Source organism: Myxine glutinosa, chromosome 2 (assembly GCF_964187855.1).
Source record: "Myxine glutinosa chromosome 2, kmMyxGlut1.1, whole genome shotgun sequence".
NCBI classification, from domain to species: Eukaryota; Metazoa; Chordata; class Myxini; order Myxiniformes; family Myxinidae; genus Myxine; species Myxine glutinosa.
In genome coordinates this window covers 261937457-261959903 of record NC_136262.1, presented here as the reverse complement: position 1 = coordinate 261959903, position 22447 = coordinate 261937457, and the positions used below count along the sequence as shown (strand labels likewise).

The following is a 22447-nucleotide window of genomic DNA, read 5'->3' as shown; positions in this document are numbered from 1 at the left end:
TCTCCCCATCTTGTCTTCCGCTCCCTCTTTTTGTATATTTTGTTTGTCTGGTTGATTTGTTTGTGAAATAAATGTTAGCTCTTTCACGAGCCTCGATTCAGTATACAAAAGAAAAGAAAAAAGAAAAAAAAAAGGGGGGAGAGGAAGAATCGCTCGCTCTGTCTCTGTGCTGGCTTTGTGGCGGGCAGTCGCTTTGTGTCGTGTGGTGCTCGTGCAGAGAACTGTTCGGAGCTCAGAGAACCTTTGCAACGTTGGAGCCAGGGGTGTTGTTTGATGGTGGTGTTTTTTGGGGGACCTGGAGCCACGTCACGTTTCAGAGGGAGACAAGAGTGAAGGAGAACCTGCCACATGAACCCCCTCACGTTCGTGGCGATGCGGAGAGGAACTTCGCACCATCTTTGTGTTTCCCGCGCGAGCGGCTTCGAGCCACCTTATGCTGCCGACTTCATTCGGTGATCTCGTTGGAGCAAAGCTGAGTGCCAGCCGCTTTAAAACATTTTCTTTTCATTATCTCTCCCCTTGTCTGTTTTCGTGTCTGAGTGGAGACATCTCAAAATTAGGATTTAGTACCTCACCTTTCATTTTTATTCCATGCATTAATTTCATTAAACATATTATTGTGGCATTTTTGTTGTTGTGTTGTTTATTCATTTTGTGGGTTTGAGTATAAGACCCATGAGATCTGTGCAGGTAAGCATCTTGCCCCCCTCAGTCCCAGGAGCGCCATAAAAAGTACCACCATTATTCGGAGTAGACAATTATCACTTGTACAATTTCGATGTTCTTCAACTTCCAGGATCTTTTCACTTAATTTTTGAGATCATGATATTTGCTAATTTTCTTGATTTCTGCCAAAAATTGCTGGGTTCTTACATCTCAATTAGCAATGCCATCTTTTCTTTTTTTGCATCTAAGTACCACATGTACCTATGTAATACTCTGTCGCAATGCTTTGTTTTCTATGTTCATACTCAATGAGATCATCAGGTCATGCATGAGCATTATGTCCATTTTCAATGATTGCTTTTGGTTTGTGTTTCCATGAGTTTTGTGGAACTGGGATATTGAATTTCTGCAGATGTGCTAGTTGACATACCTTGTTGTGGCTTGTGTTGTACATCTGCTCTGACATCTATTTTTTTACATCCTGATAGGAGGTGACTCATACTTTCTGTTTCTACCTTGCAGAACCTACACCTGTCCAATTCACTCAGTCCCGTCATTTTCTTAAAGCCATTAGTGTCGTGTCTTGGCCTTGGCTGTTTATAATGATTCATTCTCCATCCCAATGGAGCTGACCTCTTCTTAGCCATTCCAAAGTAGCCTTCTTTGTCTACGCCCAATCTGTCCAACTCTTTATTTTATACTTTCCTGCTCTTTTATCGTTCTCCCAGTTGTCGGTATATATATATTAATATTGAAGGAGTCCGGACTCCAGCAGAATACGGATAAAAGGATGGCAAGGCACAAACTCGTCCGAGAAGATGTTTATTCGTAAAACCAACTCGGGAACACTAAAAAGCCCGTTTATCGGGCTGCCTTATAAAGCAAAACCAAAAACCGAAACCGAAAGCCACGCCTCTCAAGCGAGGCATGCTTCGGTGGTCACGTGATCCACAGGTGTAGCTCATTATACCCGCACGGGCGGCACGCTTTGGCGGTCACGTGACCAGCCACTCTGGCGCCAGGGATCCCCGCCAGTGACGTCACCGGCTGGAGCAAGGAGATTCTGATGCCGGTCTTGCTTGGGGGACCCATGGGTCGCTACACACGCCCCCCCAGAATGGACTTGGTCCAGGGAGGTCAACCTGAGGGGGGTCAGGATGACCCGACCGAAACGACCCCTGGCCGGTCGCGGGGGGGGGGGGGGGGGTCCGTTGTGGTGGTGGATGGTCGGACGGGGGGTGTAGTGGACGGGGGGCGGCTGCGCCGCGCTGGCAGAGCCAGTGGTGGCGGCTGGCCGACGTCCATGTGGGCCGGGGCCCGTGCGAAGGCCCAAAAGGACCCACGGGAGCCGGTCGGCCCACCCGTCATCCTGGAGGCCGGCCATGAGTGCGGCCTTCATGGAGCGGTGAAACCGCTCACACAACCCGTTGGCTTGGGGGTGGTAGGCCGTGGTGCGGTGCAGAGTGACTCCCAACGAGCGGGCGACCACACCCCAAAGTTCGGACGTGAAATGTGGGCCGCGGTCGGACGAGATGTCCGCCGGTGCGCCTAAGCGCGCGACCCAGGTGGCGATGAACGCCTGCGCCACGTCGGCGGTGGTGGTGGAGGTGAGGGGCACGGCCTCCGCCACCTGGTGGTCCTGTCCACCATGGTGAGCAGGTGGGTGAACCCCCGCGATGGGGGCAGGGGACCCACCAGGTCCACGTGGACGTGGTCGAAACGCCGCTCAGGCATGGTGAAAGGAGCCAACGGAGCCAGGGTGTGACGGTGGACCTTGGCCCGCTGGCAGGCTGTGCAGGTGTTGGCCCAGTCGCGGACGTCCCGTCGCAACCCGTGCCAGACGAAGCGTGCCGACACCAGCTTCTGGGACGCCTTCCGGCCTGGGTGCGAGAGGTCGTGGAGGGAAGCGAAAATGCGGCGCCGCCAGGAGACCGGCACGACGGGGCGCGGTCGGCCCTGGGAGACGTCGCAAAGCAGGACCGTGCCCGCGAAGGGGACGTCAGCCAAGCGGAGGCCCGTGTCTGCCACCCTGAGCGCCTGCACCGTGCTGTCGGTGGTCTGGTCCGTCGCCATCAGGGCGAAATCCACGCCGAGGTGGACGCCGTTGGCGCCGGCCCCGAGAAAGGCAGTCGGCCACGGTGTTGTCTTTTCCCGGCGACGTGCCGGATGTCCGTGGTGTATTCCGACACGGCGGAGAGGTGGCGCTGCTGGCGGGCCGACCACGGCTCCATGACCTTGGCCATTGCGAAAATCAATGGCTTGTGGTCGACAAAGGCCGTGAATGGGCGGCCCTCCAGGAGGTGACGAAAATGGCGGACGGCCAGGTACAGCCCGAGGAGCTCGCGGTCGAACGTGCTGTACTTCAGCTCGTTGGGCAGGAGTTGCCGGCTGAAGAACGCGAGCGGCTGCCAGGCCCCGTTCACCCATTGCTCATGGACCGCGCCCACGGCGTAGTCGGAGGCGTCCGTGGTGAGGGCGATGGGGGGCATGGGGTACCGGGTGGGCCAGCAGCGTGGCGTTGGCGAGGGCCCGTTTCGCGCCCGCAAAAGCCGCGTCCATGTCCGTGGACCAGACGACGTCGTGCTTCGCCGGCTGGCCTCGGAGGACGGCGTACAAGGGCTGCATGAGTTGCGCCGCTCGGGGCACGAAGCGGTGGTAGAAGTTCACCATCCCAAGGAACTCCTGCAGCACCTTGACAGAGCGGGGGCGTGGGAAAGCGGCGATGGCCTCGACTTTGGCCGGCAGCGGCACAGCGCCGTGCCGGGTGATGCGGTGGCCCAAAAAGTCGATCGTCGCCGCACCAAAGTGAAATTTGGCCGGGTTGACAATCAAGCCGTGCTCGCTGAGGCGGCCGAAGAGCGTCCGGAGGTGGAGGAGGTGCTCGGCTCTGGACGTGCTGGCGACGAGGATGTCGTCCAGGTAGGTGAAGAGGAAGGGCAGGTCGCGCAGCACGCCGTCCATCAGGCGCTGGAACGCCTGCGCCGCGTTTTTGAGGCCGAAGGGCATCCGGAGGAACTCAAAGAGGCCGAAAGGTGTGATCACGGCCGTCTTTGGGATGTCGGCCGGGCGGACGGGCACCTGGTGGTACCCCCGAATCAGGTCCACTTTAGAAAAAATGGTCCGCCCCGCCAACCGGGCGGAAAAATCCTGGATGTGCGGGATGGGGTACCTGTCGGGGGTAGTGGCGTCGTTGAGGCGGCGGTAGTCGCCGCATGGCCGCCATCCGCCCCCCGGCTTCGGGACGATGTGCAACGGCGAGGCCCAGGCGCTGCCAGAGCGCCGTATGATGCCGAGGCGCTCCAGCGCCGTGAACTCGGCCTTGGCGACGGCGAGTTTGGCGGGGTCGAGACGGCGAGCCCGGGCGTACACCGGCGGGCCCGTAGTGGGGATGTGATGCTCGATGCCGTGCCTCACCGCGATGGCCGAAAACGTCAGCCGCGTGAGGGCCGGGAACTCTGCGAGGAGACATGCGAAGTCGTCCGCCAATGGGAGGGCGCAGGAAAACTCGGTGGGTGCGGCCCGGCTCAAGGCGCACGCCAGGGAGCTGAAAGTCTCGGCGTTGACGAGACGCCGGCGTTTCACGTCTACTAGCAGCCCGTGGGCACACAAGAAATCGGCCCCGAGCAAAGCCATGGGGATGTCCGCCGTCACAAACTCCCAGTGAAAGAGCTGGCTGCCGAAGCGGAGGGCGACGGTGCGTGGGCCGAAAGTGCGGATGGCGGAGCCGTTGGCCGCGACCAATGGGGGGCCGCAGACGGCGGCCCGCCTGTCCTCCGCCGAAGCGGGAATGACGCTCAGCTGCGCGCCGGTGTCGCAGAGGAAGCGCCGCCCCGACGCTCGGTCCACGATGAACAGCAGGTTTCCAGAACGGCCGGCGTTCATTGCTGGGAGGGAACGCCGGCTCACCCGTTTCCCGGGGTCGAACGTGCACGGGGGTCGGCATGATCAGGCCTGCCGCCTGAACCTGGCGTGGAAATAGCACCAGGCCGGGTCCGGCGGGGGCTCCGGTCGACGCGTCGGGACCGGGCGACGCGGCGTCGCCGCTGCCAGTCGTGCCGGCTTGGCGGTTTCCGGGAAGGAGACTGCGTCGCGGGCGTCGGGCGGGTGGGCGGGAAGGCTCCCGGCCGCCACCCTGACAAGCTGGCTCGCCGCTCCGGCGAGCTGGCTTGCCGAAGTGATCTTGTCGGCCTCCTTGGCGAGGTCGCGGGGGTTTACGATGGTCGTACCTGCCAGGGCGACCCGTACCGGGGCCGGGAGCTGGCGAAGAAAGAGCTCCTGAAACAGGAAATCCGAGGGGTGCTCGCCGAGCAACGTGAGCATGTAGTCCATGCGCTCGGACGGGCGCGTATCGCCGAGCTCCGGTAGGTCGAGCAGGCGTCGTGCGCTCTCAGCCGGGGAAAGGGCGAACGCGCCCAGCAGAAGTGCCTTGATGGCGTCGTACTTGCCGTCAGCGGGCGTGTACTGGAGGAAGCTCAGGCAGCGGGCGGCGGTCGCGGAGCCGAGCGCGGCGACCACGTAATGGTAGCGGGTGGCGTCCTCCGTGATGCCACGCAGGGCGAACTGGGAGTCCGCCTGCGCGAACCAGACGGCGGCATGTGCTTCCCAGAAGGTGGGCAGCTTGAGGGACACTGCGGTGTCCATTGCCGTGTTGCAAATTCGGGGTCACCAGTGAAGGAGTCCGGACTCCAGCAGAATACGGATAAAAGGATGGCAAGGCACAAACTCGTCTGAGAAGATGTTTATTCGTAAAACCAACTCGGGAACACTAAAAAGCCCGTTTATCGGGCTGCCTTATAAAGCAAAACCGAAACCGAAACCGAAAACCACTCTCAAGCGAGGCGTGCTTCGGTGGTCACGTGATCCACAGGTGTAGCTCATTATACCCGCATGCGCGGCACGCTTTGGCGGTCACGTGACCAGCCACTCTGGCGCCGGGGATCCCCGCCAGTGACGTCACCGGCTGGAGCAAGGAGATTCTGATGCCGGTCTTGCTTGGGGGACCCATGGGTCGCTACAATATGTTGATTTTGCACCTGATATTTTTATTTTGTCTTTTTTTGCTGAAAGTGGACACGGGTTATGTTTTCACCCATGTTTGTTTGTCTTTTTGTTTGTTTGTCTGTGGCAGGATATCTCAAAAAGTTGTGGAGAGATTCTGACGAAATTTGGTAGACAGGTTGGGTCTTTGGCATGGATGAATTGATTAGATGTCGGTGAAGATTCCGATCCGGATAAAATATTTTTTTTCAATGGTTCTTCACCATTGAGAGATTGAGCTGAAACAATATATAGGACGATATCTCAAAATATCGTTGTTGCAAAAGTCGTTGCACAAAAGTTCATGATTGAAAAGCAAACATGTTTGATAAAAACAGATATAATTATATTTATTGATGATTTTCCAATATTGAGGATGTCAATCAATACTGTTCAAATGAATTACAATGTGATGGTGATGATACGAGCTGGCAGGATAGTCTAGCGAGAGATATCTTGGCCAAGCTATAAACTGCCATCCTGGTGCTTGGCATGCATGGTGATTCATTAATGTGTGTGCCGTCTCTCGGATGGACGTTAAACTGGGGGTCCCATCTGCTGGAATTAGTTGATGGACTACTAAACTTAGACTACTGACTGCCGGGAAGGCAATGGCAATTCACTCGGCGTATTACCAAACCACCCACCACAACCAATCAACTACATGGCATAACCATACCATCCACATAACCAACGAGAATGACACTCGGTAGAGAGCATACATACACCAGGCTGAACAGTTTACGTTTTGTGTCCCATTGATGGGTCAGATCTGGATCCGACATGAACCAACATCGAATCGGCTTGTTCTTGCCACTAACCCAACTCATCCACGAAGTTTTGTCACAAGTCATTCACAACTTTTTGAAATATCATGCGACATATCGTTTTTGGCCTTACTACTCAATGGTGAAGAATCGTTAAAATTTTTACAATAATACTCATATCCGGATCCGTATTCGTATCTTCACCCAAATTCAATAGATTTATCCTTGTCACACAACCAACCTGTACACCAAATTTTGTCCGAATCCCTCCACAACTTTTTTAGATATCTTGTTCACTTACAGACAGACAGACAGAAAGACAAACAAACAAACAGACAGTGGTGAAAGCATAACTCGCATACCCACACCACTCGCATAACCTCACCACTTGGCATAACCACACCACTCGACATAGCCACACCAACCACTCGGCATAACCACTCGACATAACCACACCACTCAACATAACCACACTACTCGACATAGCCACACCAACCACTCGGCATAACCACTCGACATAACCACTACACTCAGTATAATGGCACCACTCGACATAACCACTACACTCAGCATAATGGCACCATTCGGCATAACCAACCACTCGACATAGCCACTACACTCAGCATAACCACACCACTCGACATAAACACACCAACCACTCGGCATAACCACTCGACATAACCACTACACTCAGCATAATGGCACCAACCACTCAGTATAATGGCACCACTCGGCATAACCAACCACTCGACATAATCAACCACTCGGCATAACCAATCCACTCAGCATAACCACACCACTCCACATTACCAACCACTCGGCATAAACAACCACTCAGCATAATCAACCACTCAGCATAAACAACCACTCAGCATAACCAACCACTCAGCATAACCAACCACTCAGCATAACCAACCACTCAGCATAACCAACCACTCAGCATAACCAACCACTCGGCATTATCCTCACTAAAAAAGTGATTATTTTGCACCGATGCTCCGTCAAGAATCTGGTACATTGATGATGATATGATAATTATGATGACATGATGTGATATATGATATGATGTGATAATTATATGTTATGATGATATGATATGATAATTATGATATAACATGATAAGTATATGATGTAAGATAATTATGAAATGATATGATAATTATGATATAAGATAATTATGAAATGATATGATAATTATGATATGATATGATAATATGATAGTTAAGATATGATATGATGATATTGATATGACAATTATGATATAATATGATGATATGATAAGATAATTCTATTATATGGTGGTGATATGATAAGTATGATATGATGACATGATATGCTAATTATAATATGATATAATAAGATAATTATATTATATGGTGGTGATATGATAAGTATGATATGATGACATGATATGCTCATTATAATATATGATATGATAAGATAATTATATGATAATTATGATATGATATGCTAAATATGATATGATATTTATATCATATGATATGATAATTATATATGATAAGATAATTATAAGATAATTATATGATATGATAATTTTATGATATAAGATAATTATATGATAATTATGATATCATAAATATATGATAATTATATGATAATATATGATAATTATATATGATAAGATAATTATATGATATGATAAGATAAATATGATATATGATAAGATAATTATATGATATGATAAGATAAATATGAGATGATAATTATATGATATGATAAGATAAATATGATATGATAATTATATGATATGATAAGATAATTACATTAGCCTGGTGCTGGCTTAGCGGTTAGGGTGCCGCCTTGGGATCCTAGGATCCTGGGTTCGGAATCCCGGTCGATCGCTGAATTAACGCCAGGGGGGTTGACTCAGCCTGTCATCCTTCCGAGGTCGTGCAAATTGAGTACCAGCTTGCTGGGATGAATGATCACGGTGAGTACCTCGATTTAGAATAGGTACACCTATCCCTGCGCATCGTAAGAGGCGACTAAGGGTTGGCGTCAGGAAGGGCATCCGGCCATAAAAACATTGCCTCAAACAGGGAACCATGATTGTCATGGGGCCCGCAAGGCTAACCCCCGCTCTAGCGGGGAAAATGGCCTTAAAACGATCATTCATTTTCATTCATAAGATAATTATATGATAATTATGATGTGATAAATATATGATAGTATATGATATGATAATGATATACGATCATTATATCATGTAATTATGATATAATTACGATATGATTTTATGTTGATGATGATGATAATTATCATATGATAAGATAATTATGATATATTATATGATACTTATATGATATATAATGATAATTATATGATATGATAATTATAAGATAATTATAATATAATTACGATATGATTTTATGTTGATGATGATAATTATCATATGATACAAGATAATTATGATATAATTATATGATAATTATGATGATATGATATGATAATTACGATATAAGATTGTTTCTCAAAAGTACCAATTATCCTACATTGACAGTGTTGTACGGATCATGTGTCATTGTATCCGATGATATTAATAATCCTTATTGCATCCACGAGTTACATCGCGCTGTCACAGTTACCAATATCGACCACGTGACACATAAACAACACACGCCCTCGCCAGATTTAGAGAAACAAAATGAGTCAAAGAGAACTATTCACTCGATCTGGACGTGTGTTACATCTGCACAATGACGCACACGTGATTTGATTCGGAAACGCTCACTGTTTTTTTTGCGACGATCCATCCGGCGTCATCCCGAAGGTATCCCAGAAGTTTATCTGCAACAGCTTCGGCTAACTTCTTGTAATCCATTTGAACAGACCTGTACTATTTATTATTTAACACTTTATATTATACAGGACGTTACCTGTACGGTGTACCTTGGATGTCCCGTGTATCTACTCAAGTCGTGGGAAAGCTCAATAGAGGGGAGGTGTGATATTGGACTTGGAGGGCGTGGCATAGTGACGTCAGGTCGGAGGGCGTGACATAGTGACGTCAGGTCGGAGGGCGTGACATAGTGACGTTGTTTGCATCACGTGATAGAGTGTTCTCGAGGGATTGAATATTTACTCATACATGTAAAGATCACAGTTAATGGACTCACCTTTAAGCTACCTGCTCTTGGTTCGATTACTCACCCGATTATAATCTGTCGGGTGTTTCTTTTTCTCGGCGGAGCCTTGCAACGCAAAGTGTGCCGTGGGTTGCACGTTAAGCCGGCTGTCCTGTCCACTCGCTTTAGCTTGTGGACGTTAAAGATCCCATGATCTTTCACAAATAATAAGTCATTGTGTGTCTGCACTCTGGATGTCAGGATGGCCTGGAGATACCCACACTCTCCTCGAAGCTATCTCGTCTGGGTTCGAATCTCGTCAGCTATGAACTGCCATCCTGGTGTTTCACAGGCAGGGAGATTCATCAGTGTGTGTGTGTGACATCTCTCGGATGGACGTTACACTGAGTATCCATCCATTCTGCGTTAGCTGTTGGACAATATCCCACAGGTAACTTGGCGAAGAGTAGGCGAGTTATCTCCAGCACCCTTAACAAATTCCACATTCCTTCCGAAGCTTGTGTTCCCCCTGTCCCAAAGGAACAAAATACAAAAGGGTCAACCCCCCAAGGGGGTTGCTACACTCCTTAGCATGGCAAGTGGAGTAGTAGTAGTAGTAGTAGTAGTAGTCGTAGTGCTTTTGTTGGAAAGGTTACAGAGATTTGCGTCCAGAGCTCATGCAAGCTCAGGCAAACATATGTTCCCAGTTTAATGTCGCTCAATTCCTCATCTCTGCAAGTCCATGGTTTGAACTACAGTAGACAAGGTAGAGCATTTTGAACAGAAAGCACTACCAAGACAGATAAGGGGAAGGTAAAAGAACGCCAAAGAACACCAAAAAAAAGAACGCCAAAGAACACCAAAAAGAATGCCAAATAAAGTAGTAGTAGTAGTAGTAGTAGTAGTAGTAGTCGTCGTAGTCGTCGTAGTAGTAGTAGTGCTTTTGTTGGAAAGGTTACAGAGATTTGCGTTCAGAGCTCATGCAAGCTCAGGCAAACATATGTTCCCAGTTTAATGTCGCTCAATTCCTCATCTCTGCAAGTCCATGGTTTGAACTACAGTAGACAAGGTAGAGCATTTTGAAGAGAAAGCACTAGCAAGACAGATAAGGGGAAGGTAAAAGAACGCCAAAGAACACCAAAAAAAAAAGAACGCCAAAGAACACCAAAAAGAATGCCAAATAACACATTTATACAAATAAGAGCAAAATATCTTGTGGGGAGACCGTACAAAGTGCATCATTTATAGTCCAGGTTTCCTTAAACTTTTGAACAGTGTTACTATATTCTGCCGCCTTGTACTCCGAAATAATGCGTGAGCGTATTAAGCCCTTCAGACATACAGAACTGTGTTCCACCACATCTTTCTCAATTTTTGCCTTCCTGGTTTTATATATTGCCATTTTTGCACAGGCTAAAATAAAGTTAACAAGGAGATCTCGTGACTTGCTTAGTTTCTTTACCGGGTGCCCGATGATAAAAAAGTGTTGGAGAGAAGTGAAGCCAGAAGCGCAAGAGAAGATTTTTCATCAGTAAGAACACTGGTTCAAGACGGTGGCATTGAAGGTATATGTGAAATATAGTTTCCCTTTCACCACAAAAGCAGCAATCCTCTGAGACGTTAGTGAAGTGCCGCATCATAGATCCAGAGCTCAGTGCACCATGTAGCAACCTCCAACTTAAGTCTGCCATCATTCTTGGTGTTGGGTAGAGATAGAGTGAATCCCAACGTGGATGAACAGTCGAAGGAAGTGGAAGAATCTCACGCCAGGGAGAATCCGTCGGGTTGCAAGAGCTATATAATGGAGCGAGTGGATCACTAGCAGGTATATATTTTTCCTTGATAGCCCACAGAACGACATTTCCACTGTGCCAGGGGTCTTACTCATATTGTTTGCAGGTATTGGCTGAGAGAGCTCGCAACATCGTGGTCGGATTTTAAAATCCATGGAGTTACCGATGGACATCTGTCCAGATCCATCACCCTCTTTGGGATTCTCTAGATATTCCAGACAATCGGGAGGCAAGGAGCTTTTGACCTCTTCAAGTATCCTGGAGGGGATCCTGATTGTCCTCAGGCCCATTTTCGCTGCGAGTTCCTTGGGTAAAAGCGTTCTCTTACCATCGTTCAGAAGGTCTCCCACTGTGGATATGCTACCAGCTAAGAGGCTCCTTCTTACTGAAAAGGAAGCCAGAGTTGGGCCCTGTAGAAGAGGGTTGAGAATGAGCGGTTCTTCTAACAGGTCCTTGCCTGGATAAGGAACTGTTCTTTGTACGTCGACTACATTCCAAGCCTTCAGCATTTCTTGATAAAAAGGAGGCAATGTAGCACTAGACAGGCTCCGAGATGTAATGATGAAAAGATTCCTTTTGTACCCAAGATTGAGCACTTTGCTGAAGAAGTATGATGCCAGTGAGCACCATTGCGGTGCAGGGTTCACATGTAGGTAACGTTGTATGGTCTTCAGCCTGGATGCGTGGTAGTGGCTTCGAAGGCAGAGAAAAGACTGTCCACCTTCTGAAAAAGGCAAGCTCAGAATGCCCAGGGAAACCCAGTGTTTACCATTCCAAAAGTAGTCCAGTAGCTTCCTCTGCATCTTAACCAGAAACTCCTCTGGAGTGCTTATGCAAGAGAGCCTGAATACTAACTTCGGAATTATAAACTGTTTAATAAGGAGTGTTTTTCCCCTCAGAGACAGGACTTTTAGTAGTCCACTCCAGTCTCTCAACTTTGCTTCGATCTTGTCCCCTAAAGTGTTCCAGTTAATGAGTGGTGAGGACCCATGGGAAGTGGATAAGTGCACCCCCAAATATTTGAGCTCATTGCGACTCCAGGTCAATTTCTGAAAAAGTGTTGGTAACTCCTTTACCTGCATTTGTCCAATTAGAAGCCCCGAGCTTTTCCTCCAATTGATTGTAGCAGACGATGCTGCTGAATAGACCTGCTGACAATCATAAACTATTTGCATATCCCTTGCATTACAGGCAAACACGAGAACATCATCTGCATATGCAGAAAGTTTGAGGTTGACCGTGTTGTGTGGCACCACAACGCCAGTTAGCCTTCTTCTCATCAAACAAAGGAAGGGTTCGATACATAGGGAATATAATTGGCCGGACAGGGGACATCCTTGTCTTATTCCTCTCTCAAATGGAAAGGGCGCGAGCAAGAAACCGTTGACTTTGACTAGGCATTCTGCCGACATGTACAACGTCTGAATCATGCCTACAAATCTCCTCCCCAACCCAAATGTTAGCAAGGTTTCAAACAGATACTCATGGTTCATCTGGTCAAAGGCTTTCTCCTGATCCAAGGAAAGAAATCCGACTTGAGTCCGAGTCATGTCCGCATACTGTATCAGGTCTCTGACAAGGGATATGTTGTCATGTATTGTCCTGCCTGGAATGGCATAAGATTGGTCCGGGCTGACTAATTTTGTCAGGACTGGTCCGAGACGGAGTGACAACATTTTAGCCATGACCTTATAATCCACACACAGCAGAGACACAGGGCAGTAATTCTTCAAGTCTCTCAAGTCACCCTCCTTGGGAATCAAGACCAGCATCGCTCGACGCCAAGAAAGGGGCATTATACCTGTATCACATGCTTCCTGAGCTACGCTTAGGTAATCAGGTCCAACCAAGTCCCATACTTTTGTATAGAATTCACATGATAAGCCATCCATGCCAGTACAGGGGCTTTATCTCTTGATAGGCTGTGCAGGGCGGTTTTCAATTCTTCCAGAGATAATGGAGTCTCCAGCTGCTCCCGGTCTTCTACAGAGGCTTCAGGAAGACTACTCCACAAAGTGCCACCTGCACCTGCATCTGTGCTCTTACCCGAATACAGCTGAGCGTAAAAGGCTCTAATTCGTTTTTGAACACCCTCAGAGCCATTGAGCAAGAGACCATCTTCTGCGAGAACACTCGCTATAGCCCTGAATTGACCTTTGCGTTTTTCCACCCCTTTGAGATAATTCAGGACATATTCATCCTCAGAAATAAACTGCAAACGAGAGCGCACATATGCCCCTCGTGCCTTCACACGACTACATGCTTTAAGGGTGCTCTTTTTTTCTTGGTATGCCTGCAGTTCAGTAGAGGTAAGTGTGGCCAGGTGCTTCTCAAGGTGCAGCAGTTCCTCTTCCAGTCTTTTGATCCCTAACCCAAGTGTTTTGCTCGATCCATACGAGTATTCCTGACACAGCAATTTCAATCGTACCTTGCCTACATCCCACCAGAATCCAAGTGAGCAAAAATCTCCTTTTTTATTCCTCCAGGCTTGCCAAAAATTCAAAAAGATTGACAAAAAGGCTTCATCCTGACTTAAAGCATTGTTCAGGTGCCACAAGCCAGGGCCTCGCCTTGTTTCCGCCAGGGAAAACTTAATCCAGGCCAAGTTGTGATCTGTGAAATGGGCAACTTTTATGCCGGAGTCACTGACACTCTTACACCAACGGTGAGACACGTAAATTCTATCGAGCCGGGATTGTGATATATGACCACCTCTGATACTCGTATACGTGAATGTTCTGTCTGTGGGGTGTTGTATGTGCCAAGTATCCCTCAAGTTTAACAGCGTTATGGTTTGTTGTAATATTCTTACAGAGGGATTATGCGGCTCCTGACCTATTCGATCAAGGGAGGGGTTTAGAGTGCAATTAAAGTCTCCTCCAAGAATTACACACTCTTCACCAGGCAAGGTGAGCATGAATCTCTGCAACCGGTTGAAGAAAATCCCCCTTGCAACTCCTACACAAGGTGCATAAATGTTGACGAAATTGACAACAAATTCTTCAAACTTTGCTTTTATATGTAGCAACCGCCCCACACTGGCTTCCTTTACGACAAGTATTTCAGGTTTCCTCTTTGGTGAAAAGAGGGTAGCCACTCCACAAGATGTGTCCGTTAGGTGACTGAAAAAGGCCAAGCCTTCCCATTGGTTTTCCCATCGGGATGCAGCCTCTGGGGTCGTGTGGGTTTCCTGCAAAAAGGTTACTTCAAGTTTTTCCTTCACACAGAATGACAATACCTGGTGCACACGGAATGCATCCTTACAGCCATTGACATTCAATGATCCTATTCGTAAGTTTGATGTCATTATTGTATTGAGAGTTTTGTTTCTGTGAAATTCATCCTCCTAAACGAATTTATATTCAGGCCCGTAACTCAACAACTTTGCTAGAAACTTCCTGACTCGGGCTTGTTCGGCCGAGCCTGAAGTCCTTGTTTTATGTCCCTCTCTCCTTAGTGCATACAAGGAATGCACTAGCAAGTCATAATCTTTCCACCGTTTCAGCGCATTTTCCACTTTCTTCCTGCTATGCAAGCTTTGTTCCAGGAACTCGAGTATCTCCTGGCTGGGAATGCAGGAATGGCGTCCTGCCGGTAGGTCTGTCTCTAAACCAGTCAGTGACCCTTGATAGTCTTCCCCATCACCAATACTTTCCTCATCATCGCTGTCTGGAGGTTCAAGATCCTTCTCCTTTGGTGTACTTGTACAATGTGTCAAGTCTTCTGCCATGTCGTCTCTCAAGGCTGACTTGGCATAATCTTCTGGCGCAGAGGAACGCTCCTTTCGCTCTGATGCGGCGGACGTTGCTACACCTGTGGGAATGGATGCCTCCTCCTCAGTTGGTATAGGAGATCCAACCTTTTGGGGTCGTAAAATAGAGATGTGCTCAACTATTCCCCTTTCTGCGCCAACAGTGAGTGAAGTGACATCACCTGAGATGTCGGTCAGTGCCAGCAACTTTATTGATGCTTGTGTGTCTGGTTCCCTCTCTCTGTCTGTCCCACTGATGAATGCTACTTCAGAATCCTTTGAAACTTTGGTGTTAATCCTTCGGTTCAGAACTGCTCTTGTAGATGTTTCAATCCCTGGTTTATTTTGAAGCTTCGTTGCAGTTGTTATTATTGGATGCATTTTCTCAGGAACCAACATCACAGTATCGTTTGGCCCTGTCAAGTCAGATACCTCTAGGTTGTTTGTCTTTACCGTGCTGGGTTTACTACCTGACGGTCTCCCTTCCTGTTCATTCTTCAAACTGTCTTTGGGTGGATCTGAGAGAGAAGACTCTCCATATCCTGTCGGTTGATGAATAGTTTCCTCTTCTTCTTCTTCTCCTTCCATTTCTTCAGATTGGGTTACCACTCTTTTCTCCTTCAGAATACTAGGCTTTACAAATCCCTTTGACACATTACTTCCCGTGTCATCCTCAATTGTACCAGGGTGTTCCGTGGTCCCATCCTCTGCGGGTTCTGATTTCCTCTTCTGTGCTCTCTTTGCCTTCCCTGCTCCCACTGCCTGCCATTGATTTATGGCAGCAGAAGAGTTGGGATGAGAAGCTGGTATAGAACTTTCTTGAGGGTCCACTGCCCTCGAGCACAAAGGAGCAACCGCCTCTCTTAGGTTACCTACAGTGACGCTGGGATCCTCTCGAGGCTGATCTGGACGTTGAGGAGCCGCAACCTCTTTAATGATAGTGGGGCAGTCTGCTCTCCTGTGATCCTTCGCTTTGCATACAAAACAACGGGGTTCGTTTGTCATATAAAACACCCTGTAATTCTTTCCGTCAAAAGGAATAACAAACGACCCCTCACATTCAGCATCCTTTCCCAATTCAATGGATACTTGTCTTTTAAAAGACCAGACATGTTGTAGGGAGGGCTCATGACAGCCCAAAGACACAGGCTTGATGGGTGATCTCAACACTCCCAGTCATTCCAGGAAAGGCACCACGACATTGTCCGGCACGTAAGGAGGTATATTAGATGTAATTATCCTTGTACCAAGACTTGAGAGCGGCTCGACTTGTACAAAGAGTCCTCCCACACTAATCCCTTTCTCAATGGCTTTGTTTGCTGCAGCCTCCGAGTTAAGAAAGAACACAGCTTGTCCATACATTTTCGAGGCTGCAACTATCGTTGCTGGATCAACCACACTAGCGAGTGCGTTCACAAAGGCCTCTATTTGGGTGATTTGTCCCAACTCGCATTTCACCCCGTGCTTCCTTGTTAACGCCTTAAACGGGTGGGCAGGGCGGTTCCCACCTGCACCACAGGTAGTAGCGGCCATCTTTGCCCACGTACCATCCAGAGGCATGATTACTATTAACGGTATATTTCCCGTCAAATGAAAATGGGAAAAATATATATATATATCAATGAGCTCGTTCGCGAGGTTCTGCTTATTTCAGCACGACCGGACCGGTATGCTGATGATTAACTCAAAAGGATAAACAAACGGGCGTTGAGCAAATAACCTATCGGCTTAATCGCCAAAACTATGCAAATTTAGCACAGAAAGTCAAGGGTGATTAAGCAAAAACAAGGAGGTCAAACAGTTTGTGATACGCCACAAATCGGGCGCGGCAAATCTAGTCCCACACGGGTGCGGCCGCACGCCGCGGCTAGGCCCGAACACAAAGGGCTAATAACTCAAACGGGACGTCAAAGTAAAGTAACAAAATGAACCAACTCGGTTCAAATAACCCAAATAAACCAAAAATACAAACGAAAACGGAAGAGGATGAGAAGGAAATGTCGAAAATAGCACGGCTCGAGGAGCAGCAAAATGGCGTGGCGTGGCGTAGTAGTAGTAGTAGTAGTAGTAGTAGTAGTAGTAGTAGTAGTAGTAGTAGTAGTAGTAGTAGAGTCGTCTGTATCGGTCCTCTCCAAAAGTCCTAATTCCTGCAGTGATTACCCACCACTGGAAAGGCAATGGCAGACCACCCAGTGTATTCCTAGCCACGTGACTGCTTCAAGCAGCACATTCTTCATCCGAATGCATATTGAACTGGGATTCAGTTCACAGTTGTATGATTTACAGACTTGGCATTTAATATGGAATATATATTTTTCCTTGACTTGGGTTTACTTTCTTAACTCAGATATCAATCTGGTGAGTTCCTTTTACACTTTGGTGATTTATTTGTTAAAAGAACCATGTCACTGATTGTCTGTCACAGCAAGAAGTCAACAACAGGATTATATCACAGGTGGCGTGGCAAAATGTACGGAGACGTGCATTTGATGATTGGCTTCACAGTCGGGTATACAAGGGTTGTTGCGTTCTGTATTAGTGGAAAACAACTGCTGCACGTCTCCAAAAGTTATTGCCGCTTCCTCTGGAGATGGTCCGTCAACTCGACAATGCTGTTTGTCATGGAGTGGTGGCTTTACGAAATTACGTCATGAAACAGCGTGCTATTGCTCGGCAGGATGGCATCACTCAAGGTCAGGTGTCAAAGATCCTGAAACGAAATGCACAGAGGGGTGTCCCTACTCCAATACCGAGGCCAGGACGTCCCCGCAGAACCACAGGGAGGGATGATCACCAGCTGCACCGGTTAGTCCGCAATGGCCGTACCAAGTCAGCTAATCGGCTTAGGGCTGAGTGGCAGCAACTGACAAATGTGCCTGTATCCAGAAGGCTAGTCAACCAACGACTGGTTCAAGCAGGCTATCGTGCCAGGCGTCCCCTAAGAAGCCACGCCTGACCAGACAACACCGCGAGCACCGTCAATGGCAGCCAGGACACTGGAATCACGTGAACTTCAGTGACGAGTCTAGATTTCTGGTCTATCGTCAAGATGGCGGCGTCCGAGTGCGCAGACAAGTGCATGAAGCCCACAACAAAGATTGTATAGTGCCAAGAGTCCAAGCTGGAGGTGGTGGGGTGACCGTTTGGGCTGCTTTTCATGCAGGGGGCAAAACTGACCTGGTTGTTCTGAATGGAAACCTGAACCCGTTCAAGTACAGGGCCATTCTGGAAGAAATATTGCTTCCATTTGCTCGTGCAGCCTTTCGAGGAAACTTTGTCTTCCAAGATGGCAATGCACGGCCTCATCGTGCTCGCATGATCCAACACTTTCTTGCTGACCGTGGTGTAGAGCATATGGAGTGGCCTGCCATGTCCCCGGATATGAATCCGATAGAGAACTTGTGGGCAGAATTAACGCGTCAAATCGACCACTTGGACCAGCAGCCGACCTCTGTGCGTGAATTGCAGCAGACTATTGTCACTGCATGGCAAGCGATTCGTGTCCAAACCTTAGCAATTCTCGTGAACAGCATGCCTCAACGTGTACGTGCTCTCCTGAATGCTCATGGGGGTTACACGAAGTACTGAACTGTTATTCTAGTGTCCGTAATCCCAGTCGTAATTTAACTTTTGTTTTTGTTAAAAAAAAAATTTGGCTAATGTGCAAAATAAAGAGATACTTCTGGAAAACGTACAGAAGTTTAACACAGTACTGTCCATGAATTGAGTTCGATATCAGTTTACATCACTTTCAAGGATCAATTTATTTGTTTCGAAATGTCAAATGTGGTTTTTGTTTCTTTTAAAGGTCACATTAACAAAATCTAGAATAATTTCAACATAATTCCAAGGAACTTTTGGTAATAAGACATCTTGAAAAGTAAGTTCACCCCCACAAAAAAAATATTCCATATTAAATGCCAAGTCTGTATATAAATAGGGATGTGGCCTGTGGGTTTCCCGCTAAAGCAGCGCTCTCTCTGCATTAGGTCACGTGATCAAAAAGAGATTCCTCCTTCTGTTATCCTCACCTATGCCATGGAATGGCTTTAACCTACAGGGGGCACTGTATCAGCAGCACAGCCGCGCTTCCAGCAATGATGCAAGCCGCAGTCACGTGCTGCACATGACGTCATGACGCCAAAAGTGCACATACACCATGACCACTAGAGGGAGCACGTGGGCTGTTTTTGTTCCTCGCATCGTTCTTTTTGTTATTATTATTATTATTCGCATTGTAATTTATCAGACGTAAAATTAGAGAAATTAAAATTATTTCAAACATAAATCGCCGGAAAATTTCTCCACAAATATCGATCCTTGTTCATGCCTAAAATCGGCGATAAATGAACGTCGGCAATGAGACTTTTAAAGCGCGGCGTTACGCGCGCTGCTTGTGAGCAAGGAGGAAGCGGACAAGCGGTAACATATAAACGTCTTTATTGTAAGACTACACTGTAACACTCAACTCCTCCGGGCTGGTCGCCCGGGGTATATCATGAGGCCACGCCTACCCCTCGGGCGTGGCCACCGCCCACTCGGTGCGTGGAATGATGTCACCACGCCAGTGGGCTTTTGTGTCCGCCACACGCGCCCCCCCAGAATTCCCGCGCACCTGGAGGGCCAGTTTGCGGGGCAGACGAATGACCCGGCCGAAGCGCCCCCTGGCGATCGGCGGCGTCCGGGGTGCAGGGATACCAGGTGGGATGCCCCTGGCTGCCCCTGGGATGGGTGCAGGACCGGGGGGCGCCGTGGCGGCGGGGCTGGGCGGTGCCGGGGGTCCGCCCGCAGGAGGGCGGCCCCGACGTGGGGGTCGGGCCACTGGCGGTGGATGGTCCACATCGAGGTGGGCCGGCTTGAGGCGGTCTACCGAAACGCGGTCAGGAGTACCGCCGATGTCCAGGGTGAAGTGCTTCGCCCCGGTCTCCAGAACGCGGAAAGGCCCGTCGTACGGGGGCCGCAGTGGTGTCCGATGGGCATCGTGGCGGACGAAGACGTACTCCGCCGTGCCAAGCTCCGGGGCGACGTGCGTCGGTGGGTGCCCGTGGCATGCCGTTGGCACCGGGGCGAACCTCTGGGCGGTCTCTTGCAGAGCGGAGCGCTGCTGTTGCAGAGCGGACCATGGTGCCGTGGAGTCGGGGAGGAACTTGCCCGGCACCCGCAGCGGTTGCCCGAAGACCAACTCCGCCGCGGATGCGCGCAGGTCCTCCTTGGGCGCCGTCCGGAGGCCCAGCAGGACCCAGGGGAGCCTGTCGACCCAGCCGCCGTCGCGGAGGGTGGCCCGGAGCGCGGCCTTCAATGAGCGGTGAAATCGCTCACACAGGCCGTTAGCCTGGGGGTGGTAGGCCGTGGTTCGGTGCAGCCGGACCCCGAGCCCCTGCGCAACCGCCCCCCAGAGCTCCGAGGTGAACTGGGGGCCGCGGTCGGATGAGATGTCTGAGGGGGCGCCGAACCGGGCGACCCAGGTGGCGATGAAAGCCTGCGCGACATCGGCCGCCGTTGTCGACGCCAAGGGCACGGCCTCCGGCCACCGGGTGGTGCGGTCCACCATGGTGAGGACGTAGGTGAAACCCCGCGAGGGGGGCAGAGGTCCCACCAGGTCCACGTGGACGTGGTCAAACCGGCGTTCCGGCACCGTGAACGGGGCCAACGGGGCCTGGGTGTGCCGGTGCACCTTGGCGCGCTGGCACGCGAGGCACGTCCTGGCCCAGCCGCGGACGGCCTTCCGGAGGCCATGCCAGACGAACTTGTCGGCGATCAGCCTTTGGGAGGCCCTCGCGCCCGGGTGGGACAGGCCGTGGATGGCGTCAAACACCTGGCGCTGCCAGCCCGCGGGCACAATGGGGCGAGGACGCCCGAGGGAGACGTCGCACAAGAGAGCCGCGCCCGCGCCGTCGAACGGCACCTCGGTGACGCGGAGGCCCGTGACGGCGGTCCGCAAGGCCTGGACGTCGGGGTCAGCGGCATGGTCCGCTGCCATCCGGGCATAGTCGATGCCGAGGTGGACTGCATGGGCGACGGCCCGGGAAAGGCAATCCGCCACCGGGTTGTCCTTCCCCGTGACGTGCTGGATGTCCGTCGTGTACTCGGACACGGCCGAGAGGTGACGCTGCTGCCGGGCCGACCACGGCTCGGTGACCTTGCCCATCGCGAAGATCAGCGGCTTGTGGTCGACGAAGGCAGTGAACGCCCGGCCCTCGAGCAGATGGCGGAAGTGCCTGACCGCCAAGTGAAGTCCGAGCAACTCGCGGTCGAAGGTACTGTAACGGCGTTCGGGCGGGCGAAGCTGCCGGCTAAAGAATGCCAGCGGTTGCCAAGCTCCACGCACCCATTGCTCGTGCACCGCGCCCACCGCGTAGTCCGAGGCATCGGTGGTGAGGGCGATCGGTGCATCGGGCGCCGGGTGCGCGAGCATGGTGGCGTTAGCCAAGGCGAGCTTCGCGCCCGTGAACGCCGTGTCCATCTGCTCGGTCCAGGTAACGTCGCCTTTGCCCGGCTTACCTCGGAGAGCTTCGTGCAGGGGGCGCAGGAGCTGGGCGATACGGGGCAGGAACCGATGGTAAAAGTTCACCATGCCCAGGAACTCCTGCAGCCCTCTGATCGTGCGGGGGCGCGGAAACCCCTTCACCGCCTCCACCTTGGCCGGCAGGGGGACGGCGCCGTGCCTGGTGACACGGTGCCCCAGAAAATCGATTGTGGCGGCGCCGAACCGGCACTTTGCGGGGTTCACAATCAGGCCATGCTGGCCCAGGCGTTCGAAGAGCGTGCGGAGGTGGCGTAGGTGCTCTTCGCGGGACGCGCTGGCGACGAGGATATCGTCCAGGTAGACGTAGACAAAATCCAAGTCGCGCAGGACACTGTCCATCAGTCGCTGGAACGCCTGAGCCGCATTATTCAGACCGAAGGGCATGCGCAGGAACTCGAAGAGTCCGAATGGCGTGATGACCGCCATCTTCGGGACGTCCTCCGGCCTGACGGGGACCTGATGGTAGCCGCGTATGAGGTCCACCTTCGAGAAGAAGGACCTGCCCGCCAAACGGGCGGAAAAGTCCTGAATGTGGGGGATGGGGTAGCGGTCGGGAGTCGTGGCGTCATTGAGACAGCGATAGTCCCCGCACGGTCGCCATCCCCCGCCGGGCTTCGGCACGATGTGCAGCGGCGACGCCCAAGCGCTCTCTGAGCGCCGAACGATGCCGAGTCGCTCCAGGGTAGCGAACCCCGCTTTTGCCACCGCCAGCTTCGTCGGCTCGAGGCGGCGTGCCCGGGCGTAGACCGGTGGCCCGACGGTGGGGATGTGATGGGCCACCCCGTGCTTGACGGCCCCCGCCGAGAAGGTGGGCCGCGTGA

General features: G+C 50.6%; 1 protein-coding gene across 2 annotated transcripts in view; it reads right to left on the bottom strand.

The window, feature by feature from the left end:
- LOC137420594 (stAR-related lipid transfer protein 5-like) overlaps positions 1-9464 on the bottom strand; it is a 77883-nt gene extending 68419 nt beyond the window's left edge. The window contains exon 1 of one of the 2 annotated variants that reach the window (XM_068105785.2): positions 9368-9464. In XM_068105785.2, the coding sequence (XP_067961886.1) occupies positions 9368-9463 (96 nt within the window). In that variant the 5' untranslated portion in view covers position 9464. Of the gene's footprint in view, positions 1-9222 lie in introns of both variants that reach the window. The other variant, XM_068105786.2, reaches the window with a different exon arrangement.
- Positions 9465-22447: the final 12983 nt, after the last annotated feature.